Genomic DNA, 21,664 nt, shown 5'->3' with positions numbered 1-21,664 from the left:
CAGATCTCTTTTTCACCTGTTATTGGCCTCAGTTTCCTTTTCTGCATAATGGGAATAAATAATCCTATCCCTTGAGCTTGTCATGAAGATAATATACATGAAAGTGTGTTGCAAACAATTAAGTGTAAGGGCTGGAGGATTGCTTAGTGGTTAAGGCACTTGCCTGCAAAGCCAAAGGACCCAGGTTTGATTCCCCAGTACCCATATAAAGCTGGGTGCACAAAGTGGCACATGTGTCTAGAGTTCATTTGGAGTGGCTAGCGGCCTTGCCACACCCATACACTCTCTCTCTCTTTCTCTCAAATAAATAAAATATTTTAAAAAACGAATGTCATACACATACTAATTATGATAGTAACTGAGCTTGTAGCATGATAGTTTTTTACTCAATATTTTATTTAAGAGAGAGAGACTGAGAAAAAGAGGTAAACAGTGTGAGTGTGGGCATGCCAGGGCTTCTTTCCACAGCAAAGGAACCCCAGATGCATGGGCCACTTTGTGTATCTGACTTTATATGGGTACTGGGGAATCAAACCAGGACCAGCAGGCTTTGCAAGCAAATGCCTTTAACCACTGAGCCACTTCCCCAGCTCTGAAGCATGATAGTTTTATGTGGTTATAGGTTATTTTCCTCCTTTATATGTGATTCTCCTCATAACTACTCGGACCCTTTGAACAGAAGATGAATGCAGGACAAGAGGGAGGTTCACTCCGCAGGATGTAAATACCTAGGGCTTATTGGACTGTGAGGTAGGGTTGGGGAGCACCTAACTACTCTAGAATGCAGACCACTGCAGTGATGGACCAAGTACATGCAGATTTCCGTGTGAGTCTGAGACACAAATTCAGAAATCAGTAAGAGTATGGGATGGTACCTGAGACTTGGCTGGCCACATTCTCCCAGAACCAACACCCATCCTAATGGCCACCTCCCACTAGAGTCCTGTCTCTCAAGAGGCTTGTTAAGATCTCTCCCTTCACCTGGCTAAAGCATAGTAGACTGTCAGGATCTACGGGTCAACGCTAGAGGGGGTAGGAGGTGTAAGAGATAGCACAGTCCCAGTTGTGGGTTTGAACTCACCAGTCAGGAAGTGAGGCCCACAGACGGAAGGGCGGGCAGGGGCGGGGAGTTCTGGGGCGCAGTAGAAGGGGCCTTCTGGAGTTTTGGGGCTGTGAGGCCATGGGCTTCAGGGCCAGAGGTGGTTGCTAGTCTGGCGGGACAGGTCTGTGCAACATGCATGCCCAGAGGCAGTTGGCTGCAGCCACCGTGAGAGCAGAAGTCAGAAGACATGAGGTGGCCAAGCAAGCGCTATGCCGACTCAGGAAGCTGGCAGACAGAGTGAGCGACCCTGATCTCCGAGATGGTATCCAGGCCGCACTGACCAGCATACGAGGTAAGAGAAGCATCAGCCACCAGCTTGGCTGTTCTGGGGACCACAAGTGGAACAGAAAGACTTAGCTGTGTCATACACGATTTCTCCTTCCTTAGCTACTTCCTAGTTCCCAAGGTGGGAGATGGGAGAATACATTTGGGGAGGATGGAAAAAGACATGGGTGGGCGGCATCCTTCTCCCTCTGTTTAGACTCCAGTCCCTCTCCCAGGAGAACAAAGTACAGATCACTGTTGAGCTGACCTTGGCAACTAAGAAGTGGGTGAACATGGGGAAGACCGGCTGTGACAGACCCATGATAGATGCAGTCCCTGCCTGGAGATTCCAGAACAGGAAACAGTCTGGGGCAGGAGGTTCTGGGACTGGATAATGTGTTCATTCCCAGGACCCGCTAAGGATCAGTGACCTCTTGTTCTCCAGCTGTAGAGAAACACACATGTGCTTGTACACACACACACACACACACACACACACACATCGAAACACACTATGCAGAGAATATCAGGGTCTCAGGCACACATTAACACTTAAATACCACGTTCTGCACAGCCAAAGTGCGGAGAAGTCCCCAGATCTTGTCTTGATCTCCTCTCCTCCAGGTGCTCCTGTTCTTGTCTTCCCCCACATGCCTTCCGCTCTACCTCCTTAGTGCCATTAGAGTGAGTGATGACAACACAGGGAGGAAGTGCTGTCATGGCAACACCATCCACCACATCTTCCTGCCCACCCTAGCCTTCAATCCTGTGGTGGGGCCCTGGCAACAACAGCTCCCCATCCACAAGGCCCACCACTAAGGAACTAATGGAACTGTGTATCTCATTCATGGCTACCTTTGAGGTAGCCAAGAACTCAACAACAGCAGTCATCTTTGCTCAAGAAGGGCATCTAGCAGAAGTCCATCCTCATACAACAGTCTCCTCCAGCCATTTCATTCCTCTTCATTCTTGTGACTCCCCTGGGGAGAAGGGTCAAGACCATTCCTTCCATCAAGGACGCCTCCTACTTAACCTCTCTGAGGGGAGAGGCCACCAGAGCATAATTTGGAGGAAAGATCAGATGATTTGCGTTCCTAGTGGGAAAACAAGATCCCCCTCCCTCTTTTTCCCCTTAGGAAGCTAATGTCTTGCTCAGTTCTTGCATCCAACCGTTTGACAGTAACTACACCCAACACCTTCCCTGGTTAGAAGGGCAGGTCTAGAGAGAGCTGCCTACCTGAACTCCCAGGAAAGAACTCTAAACCCCACGCTTGATTAAAAGGGGGAGGGATTTGACACCCAGTTAGCTCTGAAAAGGCTGGTAGAGCTGGGCATTACAGTGCACACCTGTAACCCAGCAACTCAGGAGACTGAGGCAGGAGGATTGAGTTTGAGGCCAGCCTGAATTATATAGCATATCCAAGGCCAGCCTCAGATACATAGTATGATGTTATCTCAGAAAGAAAGCCTCAAGAATGGGGAAGATAAGAAGTGGCTGAGAAGACTGTGTGTGTGGTGTGTGTGTGTGCATGCATGTGTGTTTTCCTGCATTGCGTGTGTTGTGTGTGCACATGTGTGTGTTTTTCGGGGGGGTGCACATGTGTTTTTTCCTGTGTGTGTGCATGTGTTTTCCTGGGGGGGGGGTGCATGTGTGTATGTATGTGTATGTTTTCCTGTGTGTGTGTGTTTTCCTGTGTGTGTGTGTGCATGTGTATGTGTTTTCCTGGGGGGTGTTTTCCTGTGTGTGTGCATGTGTGTTTTTCTGGGGGATATGCATGTGTATGTGTGCATTTGTATGTGTTTTCCTCTGTGTGTGTGCATATCTCTGTGTTTTCCTGTGTAAGTGTGCGTTTTCCTGGGTGTGCATGTATGTGTACATGTGCTTTCCTGTGTGTGCGCGCGTGTTTTCGCATGTGTGCATTTTCCTGGGTGTGTGCATGTGTGTGTGCAGTTTTCTGGATGTGTATACGTGTGTGCATGTATGTGTGTTTTCCTGTGTGTGTATACGTGTGCGTGCATCTGTGTTTTCCTGTCTATGTGTGTGTGTGTTTTCCCGTGTGTGTGTGCATTTGTTTTCCTGAGTGTGTGTGTGTGTGTGTGTGTGTGTTTTCCTTGGGATTGAACTCTGGGCCTCCGTGAGGCACATGCTCTAACCACTGAGCCATGCACTCTCAGCATAGGACTCTACTCTTTAAGTGTTTATTTAATTTTCCAGGCCAGGTCTGACTACCTATCCTAGAGTTTTAGCCTTGAACTCTGCCTAGTGCACTGGTCTTAAACTTCCAGCGACCCTCCTGCCTCATCTTCTTGAGTGCTGAGTTTATAAAGGTGCATTATTATGCCTGCCAAGACTCCTTTTCTTTTCTTTTCGTTTTTTTTTTTTTTTCTTTTCACAATTAAGACTCTCCTTTTCATAAGTGGTTTGTTCCACTCTTAGGGAATCAGGATTCTGTTCCCATTGAACATGAAGGAAAACTGAGACCATCAAAGGAAGAACGATTAAAATAGCCACCAACTGTCCTCAACCCTTCATAAAAGACTAGGGATGGTGTCATCCTGGTTCTGTGGGGAATGGGCAAGAGGCTATTGACCTCCTCCAAGACAGCACTTGAGCAGGAGTGGGTACGGGCCTCTGGAGAACAAAGGGCTCTTGGCATCCCGGTTCAGCACCCCCCCAACTGTCACCCCCCCCCCCAACAGGCCGATCATGCCTCTGGCTCCTGCCTCCAAGAACCGCCCACGACAGCACTTATTATAGTCTAGGCTGCGTCAGGAGGGTGGGACACCAAATCAAGGGACCGCGGGGACTCTAAATCCCAGGCAGGGGTCTCTAAGCTTTTGGGAGACTTCCTTCTAGCTTCTAGCCCCTCCCCGTTCCCATGGGGTCTCAGCCTCACTTCTGCATGGGCTTAACTGCTCACGCTTCTCACCCTGGCTGGAGGACAAAGCCTTGAACTCTTAAGGCCTCTAGAGGGGTGGGGTGTGTGTGTGGAGGGGGAACACAAAGTAACCGGTTTCTATTCACCCTGCGTCCTTTAACCTGCTAAAAGATCCCTACCCCATAAACCTCAGGAGACTAAAGGGAAACCCAGAAGCTGGCTCCTGCTGCCTAAACTGAGGGGGAGGGGGTGCTTGTGTTCTGGTAGCAAAATCCCCCCACAGGTGGGTCGGATGCGAGAGCGGTGCCTTCACAAACCCAACATCCCTTGGCCGGTCCCCCACCCATCCTACACGCTGATCCCTCGTCTCTGCCTATACCCGCGGCCGCTTCTGAGGCACGCTTGGAGCTACGGTTGCTATGGCGACTGGATGCATTTTGGTATGGGGGGTGTCAATTCGTAGATGTATTTCTTCTCCTTCCACCTTGAGCTAGAGCCTTTGACTCACCCAGTAGCTTAGGCTCAGGATCCCGCAAGTCTATCCCCCAGAGTCCCCCCCCCCTTTTCCTACCCAGTTAAGTTCCGTGTTTGTCCGCATCCCTGGGGAACACTTTCCAAGTTCACTTTGGGACAGTCGACCCAAGTAAGAGGCCGCAAAAGTATTTAATATGGGGGTTGGGGTGGAAGAGTGGGATAAGTGATGAGAAAGGGAACACATCCAGGTTCCCCCCACACACACACAAGGGAAAGAAGAGGGGGCCTAGAAAGCGGATTTCAGGGCTCCCCACATTTCCATTTCACCTTCCCCAGAACTGATGGAGACTCCAGTTTCTGTTTCCTTGTGTCTTCCACGCAGTGGGTCAGTTTTCTTATCCCTGTCACTAAATGTCACACCCCACATTCGTGCTCCTTAACCTTGGTGTAGGCAAGGAGGGGGGCTAGGTGGTTGTTGGAGATGAATCCAAGTCCTAGGAAATCCAGTCCGGGATTTGGGAGGGAAATCCAGTCCTGGATTTTGTGCCTCCCTAGCAGACAGCGGTGCTGGTTGGAGAGGTGGAGGGGGGGCGACGGGGTGGGGGGGCCGGGGGCCGCCTCCTCCTCAATGTGAGGGGAGCGCCCGGACACAGCGCGCATCCGGACCGAGCCGAGCCCAGGCGAGGCCCCCGGACTCTTCACCGGGATCCACGCCCCTCCCCTCCCAGACCCCAGATCCGTGGGTTCCCACCCCCTCCCGTACCCTCCTTCCTCCCCCGCCGCCTCCTATCTCTCCATCCCCGGCATCCTCCCCGTGCTCTTGCGAATCCCCCGCACAGCCAGCCCCACGAGCTTCCCACCCTCAAGACCCCCCCTCTCCGACTGCATCCGCGGTCCCTGTCCACTGAGTCCCCATTCCCCACCACTGCCTCCCCCGCACCCGAGCTTGCTCTCCAGTCCCCGGTCCGCGTTTCTGCCCCCTTCTCCTTCCCCATTTGCCCCCACTACTGCCCTCCCCACCCTCCTCCGCCCATCTCAGCGCCCCCACCCACGCCGGGGTGCACGGTCCGGCGCGCCTCCCCCGGAGCAGCACCAAGGTCCCGGGGCTCCAAGGGGGTGGGAGCGCAGGGTGGGGAGCATGGGGAGGGGGCGCCCCATGTGATGGGAGGGGGGCGCAGGAGGAGGCGGCGGAGGCGGCGGCGACAGCGGAGCCGGGCCGGGGGCTCAGCGGGGTCCGGGGGCTGGGGGCAGCGAGCAGGGCGGTCCCATGGCCGGGCCCCCCTGAGGCAATCCGGGGGAGTCCCCTCCCCTCCCCAGCTCGGGGGTCTCCGGGCCCCATGAGCCGGGGCGCGGGCGCGCTTCAGCGCCGGACAACGACCTACCTCATCTCGCTGACCCTGGTCAAGCTCGAGTCGGTACCGCCGCCGCCGCCTTCTCCGTCCGCAGCCGCGGCCGGCGCCAGAGGCTCGGAGCCCGGAGATCCGGGCAGCCCCCGAGGCGCGGAGGAGCCGGGCAAGAAGCGGCACGAGCGTCTCTTCCACCGGCAGGATGCGCTGTGGATCAGCACCAGCAGCGCGGGCGCCGGGGGCGCGGAGCCCCCCGCGCTGTCCCCGGCTCCAGCCAGTCCGGCTCGCCCGGTCTCCCCGGCTCCTGGCCGCCGCCTGTCCCTTTGGGCCGCCCCTCCGGGACCCCCGCTCTCCGGGGGGCTGAGCCCCGACCCTAAGCCCGGGGGCGCCCCCTCTTCCCGGCGCCCTCTACTCAGCAGCCCGAGCTGGGGGGGCCCTGAACCCGAAGGCCGGACGGGCGGCGGCGTCCCGGGCTCCTCCTCCCCGCATCCCGGCACTGGTAGCCGGAGGCTGAAGGTGGCGCCTCCTCCACCCGCTCCCAAACCTTGCAAGACCGTGACCACCAGTGGAGCCAAAGCCGGAGGGGGCAAGGGCGCGGGCAGCCGCCTGTCATGGCCCGAAGGCGAGGGCCAGCCCAGGGTCAAGGGGTCAAAGAGCAGCGCGGGGACCGGAGCTTCTGCCGCGGCCGCCGGAGGAGGGGGCGCTGCGGCTGCGACCTCTGGTGGGGTCGGGGCTGGGGCTGGCGCCCGAGGGAAGCTGTCCCCTCGGAAAGGCAAGAGTAAGACCTTGGACAACAGTGACTTGCACCCAGGACCAAGTGCTGGCTCTCCTCCTCCGCTCACCTTGCCAGCAACGCCGGGTCCATGCGCTTCTGTCACCGCTGCCTCCGCGCAGTCCCCCGGGCCTGCACCTCCCATCACTCTGGAGCCGCCAGCTCCTGGGCTGAAAAGGGGCCGGGAGGGGGGCCGAGCATCTACTCGTGACCGCAAGATGCTCAAGTTTATCAGCGGTATCTTCACCAAGAGCACAGGGGGACCTACCGGCTCCGGGCCCCTTCCCGGACCCCCAGGCTTGTCTTCCGGCAGCGGGTCCAGGGAGCTGCTGGGTGCAGAGCTCCGCGCCTCCCCTAGTGAGTAGGGTCTAGCTAGGCCCGAGAACTGGGAGGGGAGAGCACCTGCATGCTCAGTTGGGATGCGGGAGCGATGTGCATGAACTGGGGAGTTTTCCTGTTGGATGGATGTTCGCGTCTCTGCCAGGCCTGGAGGCAGTAAGAGGTATAGGAAAGCTGGGCGAGAAGACTGGATTTTGGAGGGATTCAGGGCTTTCTGGGAAATTATGGCCTCGGCTGGTGCCTGAAGGAAATGTGACTCCTCAGACCCAGGTTCTTAGCTTCGGCTGGATTCTAGGAGCATGGAGAGGGGATGGTGGAGGTGAACGGATGTAGGAGCCTCAGTTTCCCCTGAGTTGTTGGCACAGGTGGCATGGCAGTGACCTTGCAGGCTGTTCCTCGCCAGGGACTGGTCTCCTGGGTTGAGAGCAAGCTGGAGAGTTTTCCAGGCAGTGAAGGTGGATTGGGCGGTCCCCGAGCGCGCGGGGGCTGGAACGTGCTGAAGGTTTAAATGTGAACCGAGAGGGGCCAGATAGGAAGCCAGGCGTCCCCCTCCCCCGCCCCGGGGCTGACCCCGGAGTGAGTCAGGGGGCGGAACTGCTGCAAAGACAATTCTAACCCCGGGAGACTGGGGAGGGGGGGCGGGACGGAGAAGGTGGTGTTTTTATTTATTAGTATTTTTATTTCCAGGGGTGTCTATTATTACTCTGTTTTAGCTGGTGGAGACAAGCTCTGGGATCCCGTTGGGCTCACGCTCCCCTGGAGGGGAGGCGGGTCTGGGAGCGGGGGCCGCCCCGGGGGGTTTGGCTCCTAAGCGGGAGGGAGCAGATGGCTCCGGATCCCAGAGTTCCCGCCGCAGCTGCGGCGCCCCGGGAACGTCCGGCCAGTGTCAGGCGCGGGGGCTGGACTGGGCCGGCCGGCGGAAGGAGCATCCTTTCTCCCTAGGCCTGTGGCTTCTGGTGGCCAGGGGATGGAGCCCTTCCCCACAGTTCTTTTGGAGGGTGTCCGTGAGGAGGCCAAGGGAGACACAGGAACATCCCAGCTCTGTCCCCTTTAGGCTGAGGGCAAGTGGTCAGGGCCACCTGTACCATTGACCTTGAAAAGGGGGAGGGAAGGCCCTCATCTCAGTTTTTCGCCTGTGAAATGGAGCTTGAGGCAAGACTTCACTCCTTTTCTAAGTCCCAGGGTCTCCTCCCTGGGAATGTCAGGGAAACCTCGCTATTCTCTTCTGGGGAGACTTGCATCTAGCAGAGCCCTAGTCTGGACTGGGGCAGGGACCCACGTTTGGGGATGTGCTTTAAGGGAGATGCCAACTGAAGTATTTTTGTCTTGCTGGTTCTGTTGCTAAGCAACCCCTGAGTGGTGGCAACAGCTGTGGGGAGAGCGGCTGGATGGGAGGACTGGGGACCACTCTAAGACCTGTCTGTTCCTCACCTCTCTCCAGTTCAGACAGGCTCCTGGGGGTTAAGCACTCCTGAAAGAGAGGATGGTGGATGAGGGCTGGAAGTCCTACTGGGCTAGAGCCTCCCCTCTTACTGTCCCTTTCCCTTTACAGAGGCTGTGGTCAATAGCCAGGAATGGACTTTGAGCCGCTCCATTCCTGAACTGCGCCTGGTAGGTAACTCGGGCGTTTGGCCTACACAGAAAGCTGGCTTTTCCCCGGCAATCAGCTTCTTAGCTCTCCTCTCCTCTCCTCTTTTCCTCTTGTCTCTCTTTTCCTCTATTCTTCTCTCCTCTCTTCTTCCCTGTCCTCTCTTCTCTGTATCCCAGTAAGAGTTCTCCCAGAGAACATCTCTCCTGAGGAAGTACTGTCATGACACTATTGTGAGACTTAATCCTCACAACTTCTTTAGTTTTCACGCTCTGTCTCTTCATTTGTCCAGTGGCCTCTTCCAGGTTTCTCATTTGTTGAATTTGCTCTTTGACCCTTTATGTTCTATTTCATACAATTAGGCAAAACTTTCCAAATAATGCCTAGGCCTGTGACATACCACACAGAGATCCAGTGTGTTTCCTAAACACATACACACAAAAAAGAAAGAAAGAAAGAAAGAACGAACTTACTCAGCGTGCAGTCCACTTCAACTTTGGGACCACTTTTTTACCACACCTTGCCTTGCTTGTTCCAAATGGGGGGGGGGGCTTGGAGAACCTCCTTGGGTGACCTGACACTGCCAATCCATTTGGGTTCTTTGGTGCAAGACAACTCAAACATCTTGTCTCCCCTTAACTTTCACTGTCTCTGCTCCACATTCTTGCCATCAGGGTGTGCTGGGCGATGCCAGAAGTGGGAAGTCATCACTGATTCACAGATTCCTAACTGGTTCATACCAGGTGCTGGAGAAGATGGAGAGTAAGTTTTCAGGAGCCACAGTAAACTAACTAAGTGCGGGCTGGGGACTCAGGAGTAAGGGCAATGATTGGGCAACACTGACACCAGAGGGTAGGATGGGGCCACAATATCCAAGGCTCAGGGAGGGTAGAAGGGTTTGACCTCTGACATATTAAACCATTTGACTTTTCTGGACAGGTGAGCAGTACAAGAAGGAGATGTTGGTGGATGGGCAGACTCATCTGGTGCTGATCCGAGAGGAAGCTGGGTCACCTGATGCCAAGGTGGGAGTGGAGGTGGCTATGTGGGTAGGCTGGCGGGGATCAGCGAGGGACACAGGAGTAGTCCCTGGCCCCCCAGGTCTCCTGGGTGGTACCCAGAGGAGTGGGCCTTTCTGACCCTGCATTTGCCCTCTTGTCTCCTGCAAGTTCTCAGGCTGGGCAGATGCTGTGATCTTCGTCTTCAGCCTGGAGGATGAGAACAGCTTCCAGGCTGTGAGCCGCCTCCACAGGCAGCTGAGCTCCCTCCGGGGAGAGGGACGAGGAGGCCTGGCCCTGGCTCTGGTGGGGACCCAAGGTAAGGAGGAGTGGGGAAGCCCTTCTTTCAAGGGAGGCTGTAGGGTTCCCCTGGGCTATTGCCAATCATGGGTGAGAACCTGGCAGAGTGTGAAACTAGCTACTTGGATTCTAGTGATCCTCTGGAGGGAGCTTGATATCTAAATAAGGAAGTAAACACTCCCCCCCCTCTCTCTCTCACACACACACACACACACACCTTCCCCAGAGAACATGCGCTGAGAAAAGGGGACAGCCATGGAGAAAAGGACAGCCACAGAGGCCATCTCTGTTCTTCTGAGATGTCACCTACCTTGTGTTCTCACGTTGTCGTTTTCTGGCACCACTATGATGGGACGCCCAGGAAAATCCCAGGTCCTAGTTGTGGAGAGAAAAGCCTTTCCATGCAGCTGGGCTAGATGGACACCTTTTAAAAAAGAGACTGCTCTAAAAACAAATACTGGAGAGACCAGGAGGGCAGAAAATCTTCTAGTGCTCAAAGCTGTGGCTCAGAAGCACTCAGACCACACCACGGTGGGGGAGCTTTGCCTGTGCCCACCTGTTCTCAGCTGGCAGGATGGTCTGTGTGGAAACATAAGCCACTGCAGGTGTGGGTCCCCACCTGTCGCTTGCTCATGGTTTCTCACTGCACGAGCATCCCACCTGTTACACATGTAAATTCGACTTTTTCCTAGTTCACATGCCAGGTGTCTTCTCACTGAGGTCCAGGGTTTGGGGGGCAGGGTTGTTATCACTGGTAAGTCCCAGCCATTGTCAGGAATCTCATCTTGCCCCTGGAATATTTTCTGAACACACACACACACACCTCACCCAGCCTCCTTAGATGCAGCTGGACATGAGAGCTGGGCCCAGCACTCACAAAGAGCTTAAACACTAACATTTCACTAATGGACAGATGTTCTCTCACAGTCCCAACTCCAGGGAGTCCAGCGTGAGTCTCAAGCAGAAAATAAAGGGAATTGTGAGCACTGGAAGAAGGGGCCCTTTGTCCAGTTCTGTCCTTTTCCTGTCCCCTCAGACAAGATCAGTGCTTCCTCTCCTCGGGTGGTGGGTGATGCGCGTGCCAGGGCTCTGTGCTCGGACATGAAGCGCTGCAGCTACTACGAGACATGTGCCACCTATGGGCTCAATGTGGATCGGGTCTTCCAGGAGGGTGAGTGTGGTGACCCCCAGCTTGTGTAGGAAGCGGGGAACTAAGGGCCTGGGATATTCTAGTATCCAGAGGCCCAGTATCCAGGCATCTGTTTTCCAATGACAGGAAAAGCCTCTGAGGAAGGGAGGCTAGGGAAGGTTTGATAGTTACAGTCTCTTTGGGCTGGAGGAGCTGGCTAGGCCATGGAGGGCTCTCTTGATAACGAAGTTGGGGTCTGGTTACCTCCTGGAGATTTCTCAAAGCTGGGCATGGAAGAGTGGTCTTCGGTATCTGTCACACTTACATATCCTCCCTCTCCCCTCCTTTCAGTGGCCCAGAAGGTAGTGACCTTGCGCAAGCAGCAACAGCTCCTGGCTGCGTGCAAGTCCCTGCCCAGCTCCCCCAGCCACTCAGCTGCTTCTAACCCTGTAGTTGGGCAGGTGAGTTGGGGTGTCAGGACCAACAAGAGGTTGTGGGGGTGCAGGAAATAGGTGACCAGGGCAGTGGTACTATTTGTAGAACATGCACTGAATTGAAAGTCAACGAGACTTGTGATGCCATTTGCAGTGTGTCTGAGCAAGTCACCTAACTTGCTGAGGTTATCTGCAAGATTGGCTAGCATAATACTGGGCAAGTCAACCTATACAAAACTTACAGCACTGTAACAGTGTAAGGATTTATGTTGTTAGTGATGGTATGAGTGGATAAGGATGAGATCAAACTTCCCCAAAGCTGGATTCAAGTATAACTTTGTGGGAAGGGACAGCTCAGCTCTACTGACTCCTATATATGTCCCCAGGCCAGTAATGGGGGACACACTAGCGACTATTCTTCCTCCCTCCCATCCTCACCTAATGTTGGGCACCGGGAGCTCCGAGCTGAGGCAGCTGCAGTAGCTGGATTGAGCACCCCAGGGTCCCTGCACCGTGCAGCCAAGCGCAGGACCAGCCTTTTTGCGGTATTGGACATGCCGACCCCCATCTTCCTGTTCTCTATACCCCTCTTCATTTCCTTTCCCTATCTTTCCATCAGTGTATCCTCTCTACCCTCTGATGAATTCTAATAACCATTCCAGAATCGTCGGGGTAGTGACTCTGAGAAGCGGAGCTTGGACAGCCGGGGAGAGACCACAGGGAGTGGGCGAGCCATCCCCATCAAACAGGTGATCATCTGGGGCTGAAGGAAGGCTGGGCAGTTGGGTCTTATTTAGTTGGCTTTTCTCCCACATGTGTCTTCCTGATCTCCAGAGCTTCTTGCTAAAGCGAAGTGGCAATTCCTTGAACAAAGAATGGAAGAAGAAATATGTGACCCTGTCCAGTAATGGCTTCCTACTCTACCATCCTAGCATTAATGTGAGTGGCAGAGGCTGGGCCACCCTGGCCAGCCTTGGATATACTTCCAGTTTTACCCATCTGTGTCTATGACAAGCACTGATGTCATTTTTAAGAAGGTCTAGTCCAGTTCTCTTAGATTGATCAAACAGGTTTAGAGCCTACTATCTCATCTGTACATGCTGGGGATGTGAAGGTAAATTCATCTCCCCAGGAACTTGTAGTCTTGTGGGAGAGCACCCAGGCTGGGCTCGTCCCTGGCCTGCAAGAGGAAAATATGCCAGACCAAATCAGACAGATTCCAGGGCATCTTTCTTTCTCTTTCTCTTTCTCTCCCTCCTTCCCTTCCTCTCTCCCTCCTTCTCTCCCTTCCTTTTCTTTTCCTTTTCCCTTCCTTCCTTCCTTCCTTCCTTCCTTCCTTCCTTCCTTCCTTCCTTCCTTCCTTTCTTTCTTTCTTTCTTTCTTTCTTTCTTTCTTTCTTTCTTTCTTTCTCCTTCCTTCCTTCCCTCCCTCCCTTTCTTTCTTTGTATTTCTTATTGAGGTAGGGTTTCCCTCTAGCCTAGGTTGACCTGAACTTATTCTGTAGTCTCAGGCTTACCCCAAACTCATGATGATCCTCCTACCTCTGCTTCCCAGCTGCTGGGATGAAAGGTGTGCACCACCACGCCCAGCCCAGGGCTTCTTTCCTTCCCACACTGTTGCCTGCACCCCAGCACTCCCAAAGACCCCCAACTCTCTCTATATGCTTGACCCTGTATCCCTACAGGATTACATCCACAGTACCCATGGCAAGGAGATGGACTTGCTACGAACAACAGTCAAAGTCCCAGGCAAGAGGCCTCCAAGGGCCATCTCTGCTTTTGGTCCCTCAGCCAGTATCAATGGGCTGGTCAAGGACATGAGCACTGTGCAGATGGGTGAAGGCCCTGGTAAGTGGGTCATCTGACAGTGGGGTAGGAAAGGAGTCAGGGATGGAGAAAAAAGAGAGTGGAAGAGGGTGGGGGTTGACACTGGCTAGGTAGGAAGGGGTATGATAAAGATATACCATATTAAGGAGGAGGTTGGGAGACAGGGGCACTGAGATCTCCTCTTGTTCTCTGTCCCACAGAAGGGACAACTCCCATGCCAAGCCCCAGCCCCAGCCCCAGCTCCCTGCAGCCACCACCAGACCAGACGTCCAAGCACCTGCTGAAACCAGACCGGAATTTGGCCCGAGCTCTCAGCACCGGTCAGTGGAACCACCCTCTGCCCACTGGCCTCCAGATCCAAATGGGATTTTGGTGGGAAGTGAAATGGGGTGGGGGCTCAGAGCTGGGTAAGTGCATGAGTGCACACAAGGCGCCCCTGCTCGGCTCCTGGCACCAAGCCCACACACCAGGTCTGTCGTGATGGCTAAGACAAGAAGTCTCTAGGGCCGGACTGCCTGAATCCAAACCCTGGCTCGCCACATGGACAAGTTACTTGACCTCTTCATGCCTCAGATTCTACCTCACAGGGAGGGTTTCCTTAAGGCATCAAACTGAGGACACTGGCCAGCATATAGCCAGCTGTCAGTGTTTGCAATGTTTAGAAACAGTACCCACACTTAAATACCAAGTAACTTTGTAAATGTTCCTCAGGCCAAGATTATTATCCCCTTTTAGGGATAAAGAAACTGAGGCTCAGAACATTTGAGAGACTTACTCAAGAGTAAGTGGCACAGCCAGGATCTGATGTAGATCTGATTCTAAATCACTTCCCCTCCCCAGGAAAAGGGACTCTCTAAAATGCTAAAGTTAGTCCAGGGGAGGAGACAGGCTGTCAAGAAATCCGGGAAATCTGTGGAGGGGGCCACTGAGGCAGCCATGCCCTCTTCCCTAAGATTGTACCCCATCTGGAGACCTGAGCCCCTTGAGTCGGGAACCCCCTCCTTCTCCCATGGTCAAGAAGCAGAGGAGGAAAAAATTGACTACACCATCCAAGACTGAAGGCTCAACTGTGCAGGCTGAAGGTGAGGCTGTGGTGGGCGATTCTTCTCCCATCCTGGACCCTCATTCCCAATATCTGACCCCTGGCCCAATTCCTACAGAGAAGTGCCCAACCTGAGTGCTTGACTTGAGCGGGAAAATGGATGCCCACTCCAACCCCTGACCTTCCCCTGTTTTCCAGACCCTGATCTCAGTGACATCATGTCTGTAGATCCTGTCCCCTCTCCTAATGACTCCTTAGCTCCTGTTCCTGCCCTCATCTCCACTTAGGACCCCAGCTTCTGCACCCCTTCCCCTGGTGCCTCAGTCCCTGAATGCAGTGTCCCTCCCCACTGACTCCTAGCCTCAGCTCATGACTTTCAGTGATTACCAAGCTGCCCCCCCCCACAGTCCCTGAGTCCAGTGAGTCTCATTTTGGTTCCTCAGTGACAACACCCCCCCCCCCAGTCTTGTTGACTTCTCTTGAGACCCAAGGCCCTCACCCCAGCCTGCAGCTGCCCATTTGCACCGTCACCCCGTCACACACGGATCCTGACCTCCCCTCCCTGCAGAGACCTGGCTCCTTTCTCTGGTCCTAACTGGCCCGGCAACCCGGCTCTCTGCCCGGTGCTCAGACCCGGGTTCCAGATCTGCCTACTCTCATGGCTCTTGGCTTCTGCTCCACTCTGCTCTGGGGCCACTGACTTTAGTTCTGCTTTCTCTCCCCATCTGTCTGTCCTGCTTTGTCTCTGGCACTCTCTGTTACTGTCTCTCCATCTCTCCATCTGCCTCTCTTCTTTCTCGGTCTCTCTCTCTCTGCTGTGCTCTCTATTCTATCTCTATCTCCTTCGCTTCGGGAAACCAGCCAAGCGCAAAATGTGGAAACTAAAATCCTTTGGTAGTTTAAGAAATATTTATAAAGCAGGTAACAAGCGGGAGCCGGGAGGGGTGCTCAGCTGGGACGCAGAAGGGTGGGGGTGCCCTTGCTTTTCCTTGCATGTGCTCGGGCTTCCTGCTGTCCCCTACCCTCTGCTTCCCCTACCCCCACTGCCCCACTCCCAGGGGCTCCGACGGACATCAGGGAGGAAGGGTTTGGGAAGGTCCTCTCTTGAACTCGGTGCCTCATGACCCACCCCTCCCCCACCCACCCACCCAGAGGAAAACTTTGAGTTCCTGATCGTATCCAGCACTGGTCAGACGTGGCACTTTGAGGCAGCCAGCTTTGAGGAGCGAGATGCCTGGGTCCAGGCCATTGAGAGTCAGATCTTGGCCAGTCTGCAGTGCTGTGAGAGCAGCAAGGTCAAGGTAATGGTTTGCAGGCGGCCCGGGGGTGGGCAGTGAAGATGTCTGAGGAGCGAAGCGGGGAGCTGCTTTTTGAGGGAGACTCGGTACGAACGTCATACCTCTGTGCAGCTCCGCACCGACAGCCAGAGCGAAGCTGTGGCCATCCAGGCGATCCGGAACGCAAAGGGAAACTCTATCTGTGTGGACTGCGAAGCCCCTAGTGAGTGACCGAGGGGACGGGAGGTGCTGCGGGACCTTCCGGAGTCCGTGAATGCTGGGGTGTGGGTATCCGCGCTGCCCGCTTAACCCTGCCGCCTCCCCAGACCCCACATGGGCCAGCTTGAACCTGGGTGCTCTCATCTGCATCGAGTGCTCTGGCATCCACCGGAACCTGGGCACACACCTGTCTCGCGTTCGTTCCCTCGACTTGGATGACTGGCCGCGGGAGCTGACCCTGGTGCTGACGGCCATTGGCAACGACACGGCCAACCGCGTGTGGGAGAGCGACACCCGGGGCCGCGTCAAGCCCACGCGGGACTCCTCCCGGTAGGCGCAGGGGCCCTGAGCCGAGGGCGCGCGGGTGCCGGCCGGGAGGGTCCCTCGGGTGGGGGGGCTGAGCGCTTGGTTGGAAGACCCTCGAGCTCTGTCCCTCGGTCCCCGGCGCCGCAGGGAGGAGCGTGAGTCCTGGATTCGCGCCAAGTACGAACAGCTGCTGTTCTTGGCGCCGCTGGGCACGCCCGAGGAGCCGCTGGGCCGCCAGCTGTGGGCCGCCGTGCAGGCCCAGGACGTGGCCGCCGTGCTGCTGCTTCTGGCCCACGCGCGACACGGGCCTCTGGACACCAGCGTGGACGACCCGCAGCTGCGCTCTCCGCTGCACCTGGCGGCGGAGCTCGCCCACGTGGTCATCACGCAACTGCTGCTGTGGGTACGTGAGCCCAGGGCTAGCTAGAGGGCACCCCGGCCGTGCGCTTGGGAGCCCCGCGGCGTGGGGAGGGGAGGCGGCGCGAGGGAGGTGGGTCCTGTCGGGGACGCGCGGTCACGAGGCCCTTTCCACGCTACAGTACGGCGCGGACGTGGCTGCCCGCGATGCGCAGGGCCGCACGGCGCTGTTTTACGCCCGCCAGGCTGGGAGCCAGCTGTGCGCAGACATCCTGCTCCAGCACGGCTGCCCCGGCGAGGGCGGGAGCGCGGCCACCACGCCCAGCGCGGCCACCACGCCCAGCATCACCGCCACGCCCAGCATCCCCGCCACGCCCAGCCCGCGGCGGCGGAGCAGCGCAGCCAGCGTGGGCCGCGTCGACGCCACGATCGCGCTGGTATAGTAGCCCAGCCTTACCCCCTCACGGACCGGGCACGATCACACCGGGTGGACCGCTGGACAGATGCACCCACTCACCTCTCCGATCCTCACCCCGCCCCACGGGAGCACTTCCTACCCGCCCCCGCCCCCTCCCCCACGAGGGCACAGCCCCACGCCTACCAGAAGACACAAACTCACCCCCCATCCCCAACGAGGCATGGAGACCCCAGCTCAACACGCCTCCTACTACTCCACTGTTTGCATACTCGGATTGCTCTGGGTCGCCCGGGCACGGTGTTTGCAGAAGGGGGCGCCCCCCAATCCCCGCCGAAGTACGGGCTCCAGGGCTCTTGGACTTTGCCTGCTCGTGCCCCCTAGGGGCGGGAAAAAAAGACCCAATCCTGCCTGCGATCAACAATCCCAAGGCTGGAGCCCAAACCCAGGCTGGCTCCTGGGGTGATGCCACGCCAAGAGGGAGGGGTACATGGAGCGGCTAGCCCTGGGACTTGGGACCGACACCAGGAGCCAACCCCTTCCATGCTGATCTCACTGCCCACTGGAAGGGGGGAGGGCAGCGAGGGGCAGGACCCCAGCTGCCCATGGAGGCGGTGGTGGGGGGTCCCCAACCCTTTCCGTGAAAGGGACCATGAGGAGTGGAAGTCAGAATGTCTCCCTCCACCTACCCAGGAATGGAAGCTAAGTTAGGGCGGGGTGGGGTGGGAGAGGTGGGAGCCAAGAATCTGGGTTCCTCCCCTACTGTCTTGAGGGGCGACAGAAGAGACAGAGCAGGAGCGGGCTAAGGGGGATAAAAGGGGCCTTGTAATTTATTGCTTTGTTCCCCAATATGGGGGTGGGGCGGGCAGGGGCGAGGGAGGGCGGTTCAGGGTAGGGGAAGCCAAGGGTGGGCAGGGGTGGGGTGGGGTGGGGGTGCTCTCTGGTTGTGTCCGTGACCGTGACTGCGTACCTGTGACTGTGCAGCGCCCGTGGTGATCTGGGGTAGGGGGCACCCCTGCAGTGGGACCCCTCCCCCATTATTCTTTCTGTCCAGCCCCTCTCCCCCACTGGAGCAGCTCCAGACCTGTCCCGCATCTCTATGCTCCCTCCCAGCCAGGGCTGAGAGGATGTGTAGCGGCTCCAAGGGTTTTCAGGTCCCCCACGGGGTCCCCAGACCGGGGAAGGTGGAGTGGATTTACCTGGCCCAGCCCTGCCTTCCTCAATCAACCCAGGCTTTGGGGGCTGTCTGTGTCAGTGGTTTCCGGTCCTTTTTTTTTTTTTTTTTCTGGCTAAAATATTTTGCAAAAGACCAGGTAATCGCGGAGTGGAGTGGGGTGGGGGGACAGGGAGGTGTCTCCCTCACCTCCTCAGAAGTAGGTGGTGTGAATCTTCAACAGCAATTAAAGAGGAAGTGATTTTTGTCTAGGGGGTGAGATGCTGGTCTGTTCATGAGGAGTCAGGTCAGTGTATGGCCTTGGTCAAGGTGGGAAACTAGAAGTGGGAAAGGCCAGGTAGAGGCGTCTCTAGCTGGGCTAGGGCTGGGGAAATACCTCTAGGCACAGGACAGAGGTGGTTCCATCTTGTACAATCCTGGAATAACGCAACGAAGGTGACAGGCTGGTGGAGCAACTCGGGAACCTTGGGAACAGGAAAGTGAGACTCTCAGCTGACACGGACCCTCGGCAGGAGCTGGAGCATGGTGCTTGGAGGAATAAAAGTGCTTGAGAAGTGAGGAAGTGGGCAAAGCTAGATGTAGTGGCCCAGTCTTGCAATCCCTGCACTTAGGAGGCAGAGGTAGGATCACTGTGAGTTCAAGGCCAGCCTGAGCTACACAGTGAGTCCTACCTAGGTCAGCCTCAGCTAGAGTGACACAGAGTTTGAAGATGGAGTTACTCTGGTTTAAAAACAGGAAGAGATCTGATTTAAATATAGATATATTTGAGAGAGAGGAGAGAAATGGCATGCCAGGGCCTCCAGCCAGTGCAAACAAAGTCCAGATGCATGCGCCACCTTGTGCATCTGGCTTACGTGGGTCCTGGGGAATTAAACCTGGGTCCTTAGGCTTTGCAGGCAAGTGCCTTAACCATTAAGCCATCTCTCCAACCCCCAGATTTGATTTTTAAACCTGGCTCTGCTCCCTAGCTAGGGGACTTTGGGCAGGTGACCTCAGTGGCAGCTGTTTATTATAATCTGAACAGTGTCTGCAGAGGGCACGTGGTAAGAGCTGCAATCCTGGGGACAGCCCGCCCACCTTGATCACCGGAGTAGGGGGTCCTTCTAGTAACGGGGGTGCTATGGAGGGTAAGGGTAAAAAGATTTCCCAGCTGGCTCCAGGTCCCTGATGTCCACAAGTTCCATGTCAGCTGATGCAGGCACTTGTCTCCTCTCATTGTTATGGGACGGCTGATCCTGCTGGCCTTGAGATGCAGCACGACTCTGCTCAGCAGGGAGCCAGCCCCTTCAGCTGAAAGCATCAGCCCTGACGAGGGCCCGACATGTTGTCATGCACCTTGAAGAACCGGTGACACGAGCATCTTTGGGTAGACTTGATTCCGACCCTAAGGTGTCCACTGCAGAAGCACCAGTGAGCTGACGGTGTGCTCACAGCACTAGGAATAGCTCTAACTTAACTCTGCTGCTGTGCAGAGGCCTCAGCTGGGTAGCCACCCGGCACATCAGCTGGATCACCAGGGTCACCCTTGGTCATCAGGGTGAGGGGAGCTTGGGTATAGGTGTAGAATGGCAGGTAGCCAAGACTTGCTTGGAGGGCCTGGCCATTTGCCCTGAAAAGCCTTGGGTCATCTCCACTTTCCTTCCTCAGAAGCTTGGAGGACAGGGAGGCAATGACGACCCTGGGGAGAATGAAGTTACCTGTCAAGAGATCCACAGGCCAGTGGGAAGGTCTTTTAACTAGTGAAAAAATGGTCATGGCATCAGCAAATTCCCATCATCAAATAATCCACTTGATTCTCCAAGGGGCTGCTGTCTTGTCTTGTGGGACGATAAATGGGTTGGCAACCTCAACACCTTCAGATTGCATCCAAACAGGACTTTACAAAAGGACCCCCTTGGTGGCTGAGGTTGAGCTGCTGTCCCTTTAGACCTAACTCAGCCCCGCAGCTGCCTTGGGCTCCATGCTTGGGTCCTGTTCTGGTCCCAAACCTCTCTGCACTCTCCTGGTGGCCACCTGCCATACACCTTGCTTGGCTTCTTTTAACTTAACACGCTGACCTCCATGGGAGTTCTGCCAAGAGTCAGAGTTAGGTTCAAGGTGATTCAGTGCAGTTGGTTTCCAGATCTGCATTCTGTCCATGCTACATCCCCACCCAACCAGAGAGAAGCTCCTGCCTCAGCCTCTCCCCTTCCCATTCCGAAGGCGGGTGCTGTAGCTCCATGTCAGCTTTTGGGATTCCCCTAAGACTTGCCTCCCAATCCTCAGCTCAGGGCTCAGAAGCTGCTCTGTGATGAGCTGGTGTGCGCTCACGATGGGCCGGTCCTATGTGAACAGTACAGCTCACAGTCCCAGTCCTCAACAAGGTCCTAGGGTGCCAGGGCTGCAAGTCAGTTTACCAGGCACTTGAAAGTGAAATGACTCCGATGAGAGGAGGGGTGGTGATCTGAACCCAGTGCTCTGCCACGGGCTACACTCAAGGCAGTTCCTAGGTTCCTGCCAGCTGTAGCAGCTGTCCCCTTGATACGCATATGGAGAGGACCCATGTACGTTTCAACACAATTCAAGTAGAATGTACATAGTAAGGACTTGTCCGTGTTCAGCAGGAAGAGACTCAGTCCAATGTAAGTTCCTTCAACAACAGAACCCCACCCTTTCCACTTCTGCAGAGGGCATGACATGCCCTCTGTCCCTTCCTTATTTTTATGGGCCAGTGGAGTCTCCAGTAGGGGCTACACACCTCCCAACTGGGGACTCCAGGAGAGACTCCCTATACTGCCCACGGGCTCCTCTGCCCTGTGAGAGGAAGCGAGTATGAATGACTGGGACGCACAGCTGCCCTTGAGGACGAGGGAGAGATGAGGACACCAGGCCCACGTGTCCCTGGCAGACTATGAAGCTGGAATGCCACAGGTGGAGGCCTTTCCCAGGGAGTGACAAGCTGGGTGGGGGAGGGGTGGCTGGCAAACGACATCTGAAGCTACAGGGAGATGGGAAGAAAGATGTCCTGGGTGGAAATGGAAGAGCCTTTGAGGTACATGGTCTGCCTTGCAGGATGTGAAGGGGGAAAGAATTCTTCCCACCAGAGGGAAGCAGCTGGGCTGGAGGTGCCACTTGCTGGCAGAGCACTTGCCTAGTGTGTGAGGCCTTGGGTTTATTCCCTAGCCTGGCAAATTAAATTTTAAAAAAGAGAAGGGGCAGATAAAGGAGAGATTGGGTGGTTTCTTTTTCCCAGTTTGTGCCATATCTGTGGGCTTTGTTCAGCTGCCCTGGTCCCTGCATATGTACCCCCCCCCAGCCACACTGATGACTTCTGGGAGGCGCAAACCCAAAAGGATCAGAGAAGGTGCCTCTCCATCCTGAAGAGAAGAGCGAGTCCCTTCCCCACCTGAGCATCTCCCCTCACCCCCACAAAGGCCAACGGAC

The 21,664-nt window shown here is 55.8% G+C and overlaps 1 protein-coding gene across 3 annotated transcripts; it reads left to right on the top strand.

Moving 5' to 3' along the window:
• Positions 1–1,219: 1,219 nt before the first annotated feature.
• Positions 1,220–17,805, top strand: Agap2 (ArfGAP with GTPase domain, ankyrin repeat and PH domain 2). Of its 3 annotated transcripts, XM_004650033.3 has the most exons (19): positions 5,961–7,194; positions 8,729–8,787; positions 9,439–9,526; positions 9,704–9,789; positions 9,934–10,081; positions 11,099–11,233; positions 11,543–11,652; positions 12,012–12,170; positions 12,288–12,374; positions 12,460–12,564; positions 13,310–13,472; positions 13,652–13,771; positions 14,405–14,533; positions 15,355–15,414; positions 15,646–15,794; positions 15,903–15,993; positions 16,097–16,319; positions 16,443–16,698; positions 16,835–17,805. In XM_004650033.3, the coding sequence occupies exons 1-19, from the start codon at positions 6,057–6,059 to the stop codon at positions 17,093–17,095; spliced, it is 3,567 nt and encodes a 1,188-aa protein (XP_004650090.1). In that variant the 5' UTR covers positions 5,961–6,056; the 3' UTR covers positions 17,096–17,805. The 3 variants fall into 3 exon arrangements, with proteins under 3 accessions (XP_004650091.1, XP_004650090.1, XP_004650092.2); XM_004650034.3 differs by lacking the exons at positions 5,961–7,194; positions 15,355–15,414 and adding an exon at positions 1,220–1,394 and having other exon boundaries at positions 16,835–17,803; XM_004650035.3 differs by lacking the exon at positions 15,355–15,414.
• The last annotated feature ends 3,859 nt before the right edge of the window (positions 17,806–21,664 follow it).

The sequence above is a fragment of the Jaculus jaculus genome, chromosome 6 (genome assembly GCF_020740685.1).
Source record: "Jaculus jaculus isolate mJacJac1 chromosome 6, mJacJac1.mat.Y.cur, whole genome shotgun sequence".
NCBI classification, from domain to species: Eukaryota; Metazoa; Chordata; class Mammalia; order Rodentia; family Dipodidae; genus Jaculus; species Jaculus jaculus.
This window is presented reverse-complemented; position numbering and strand designations above follow the sequence as displayed.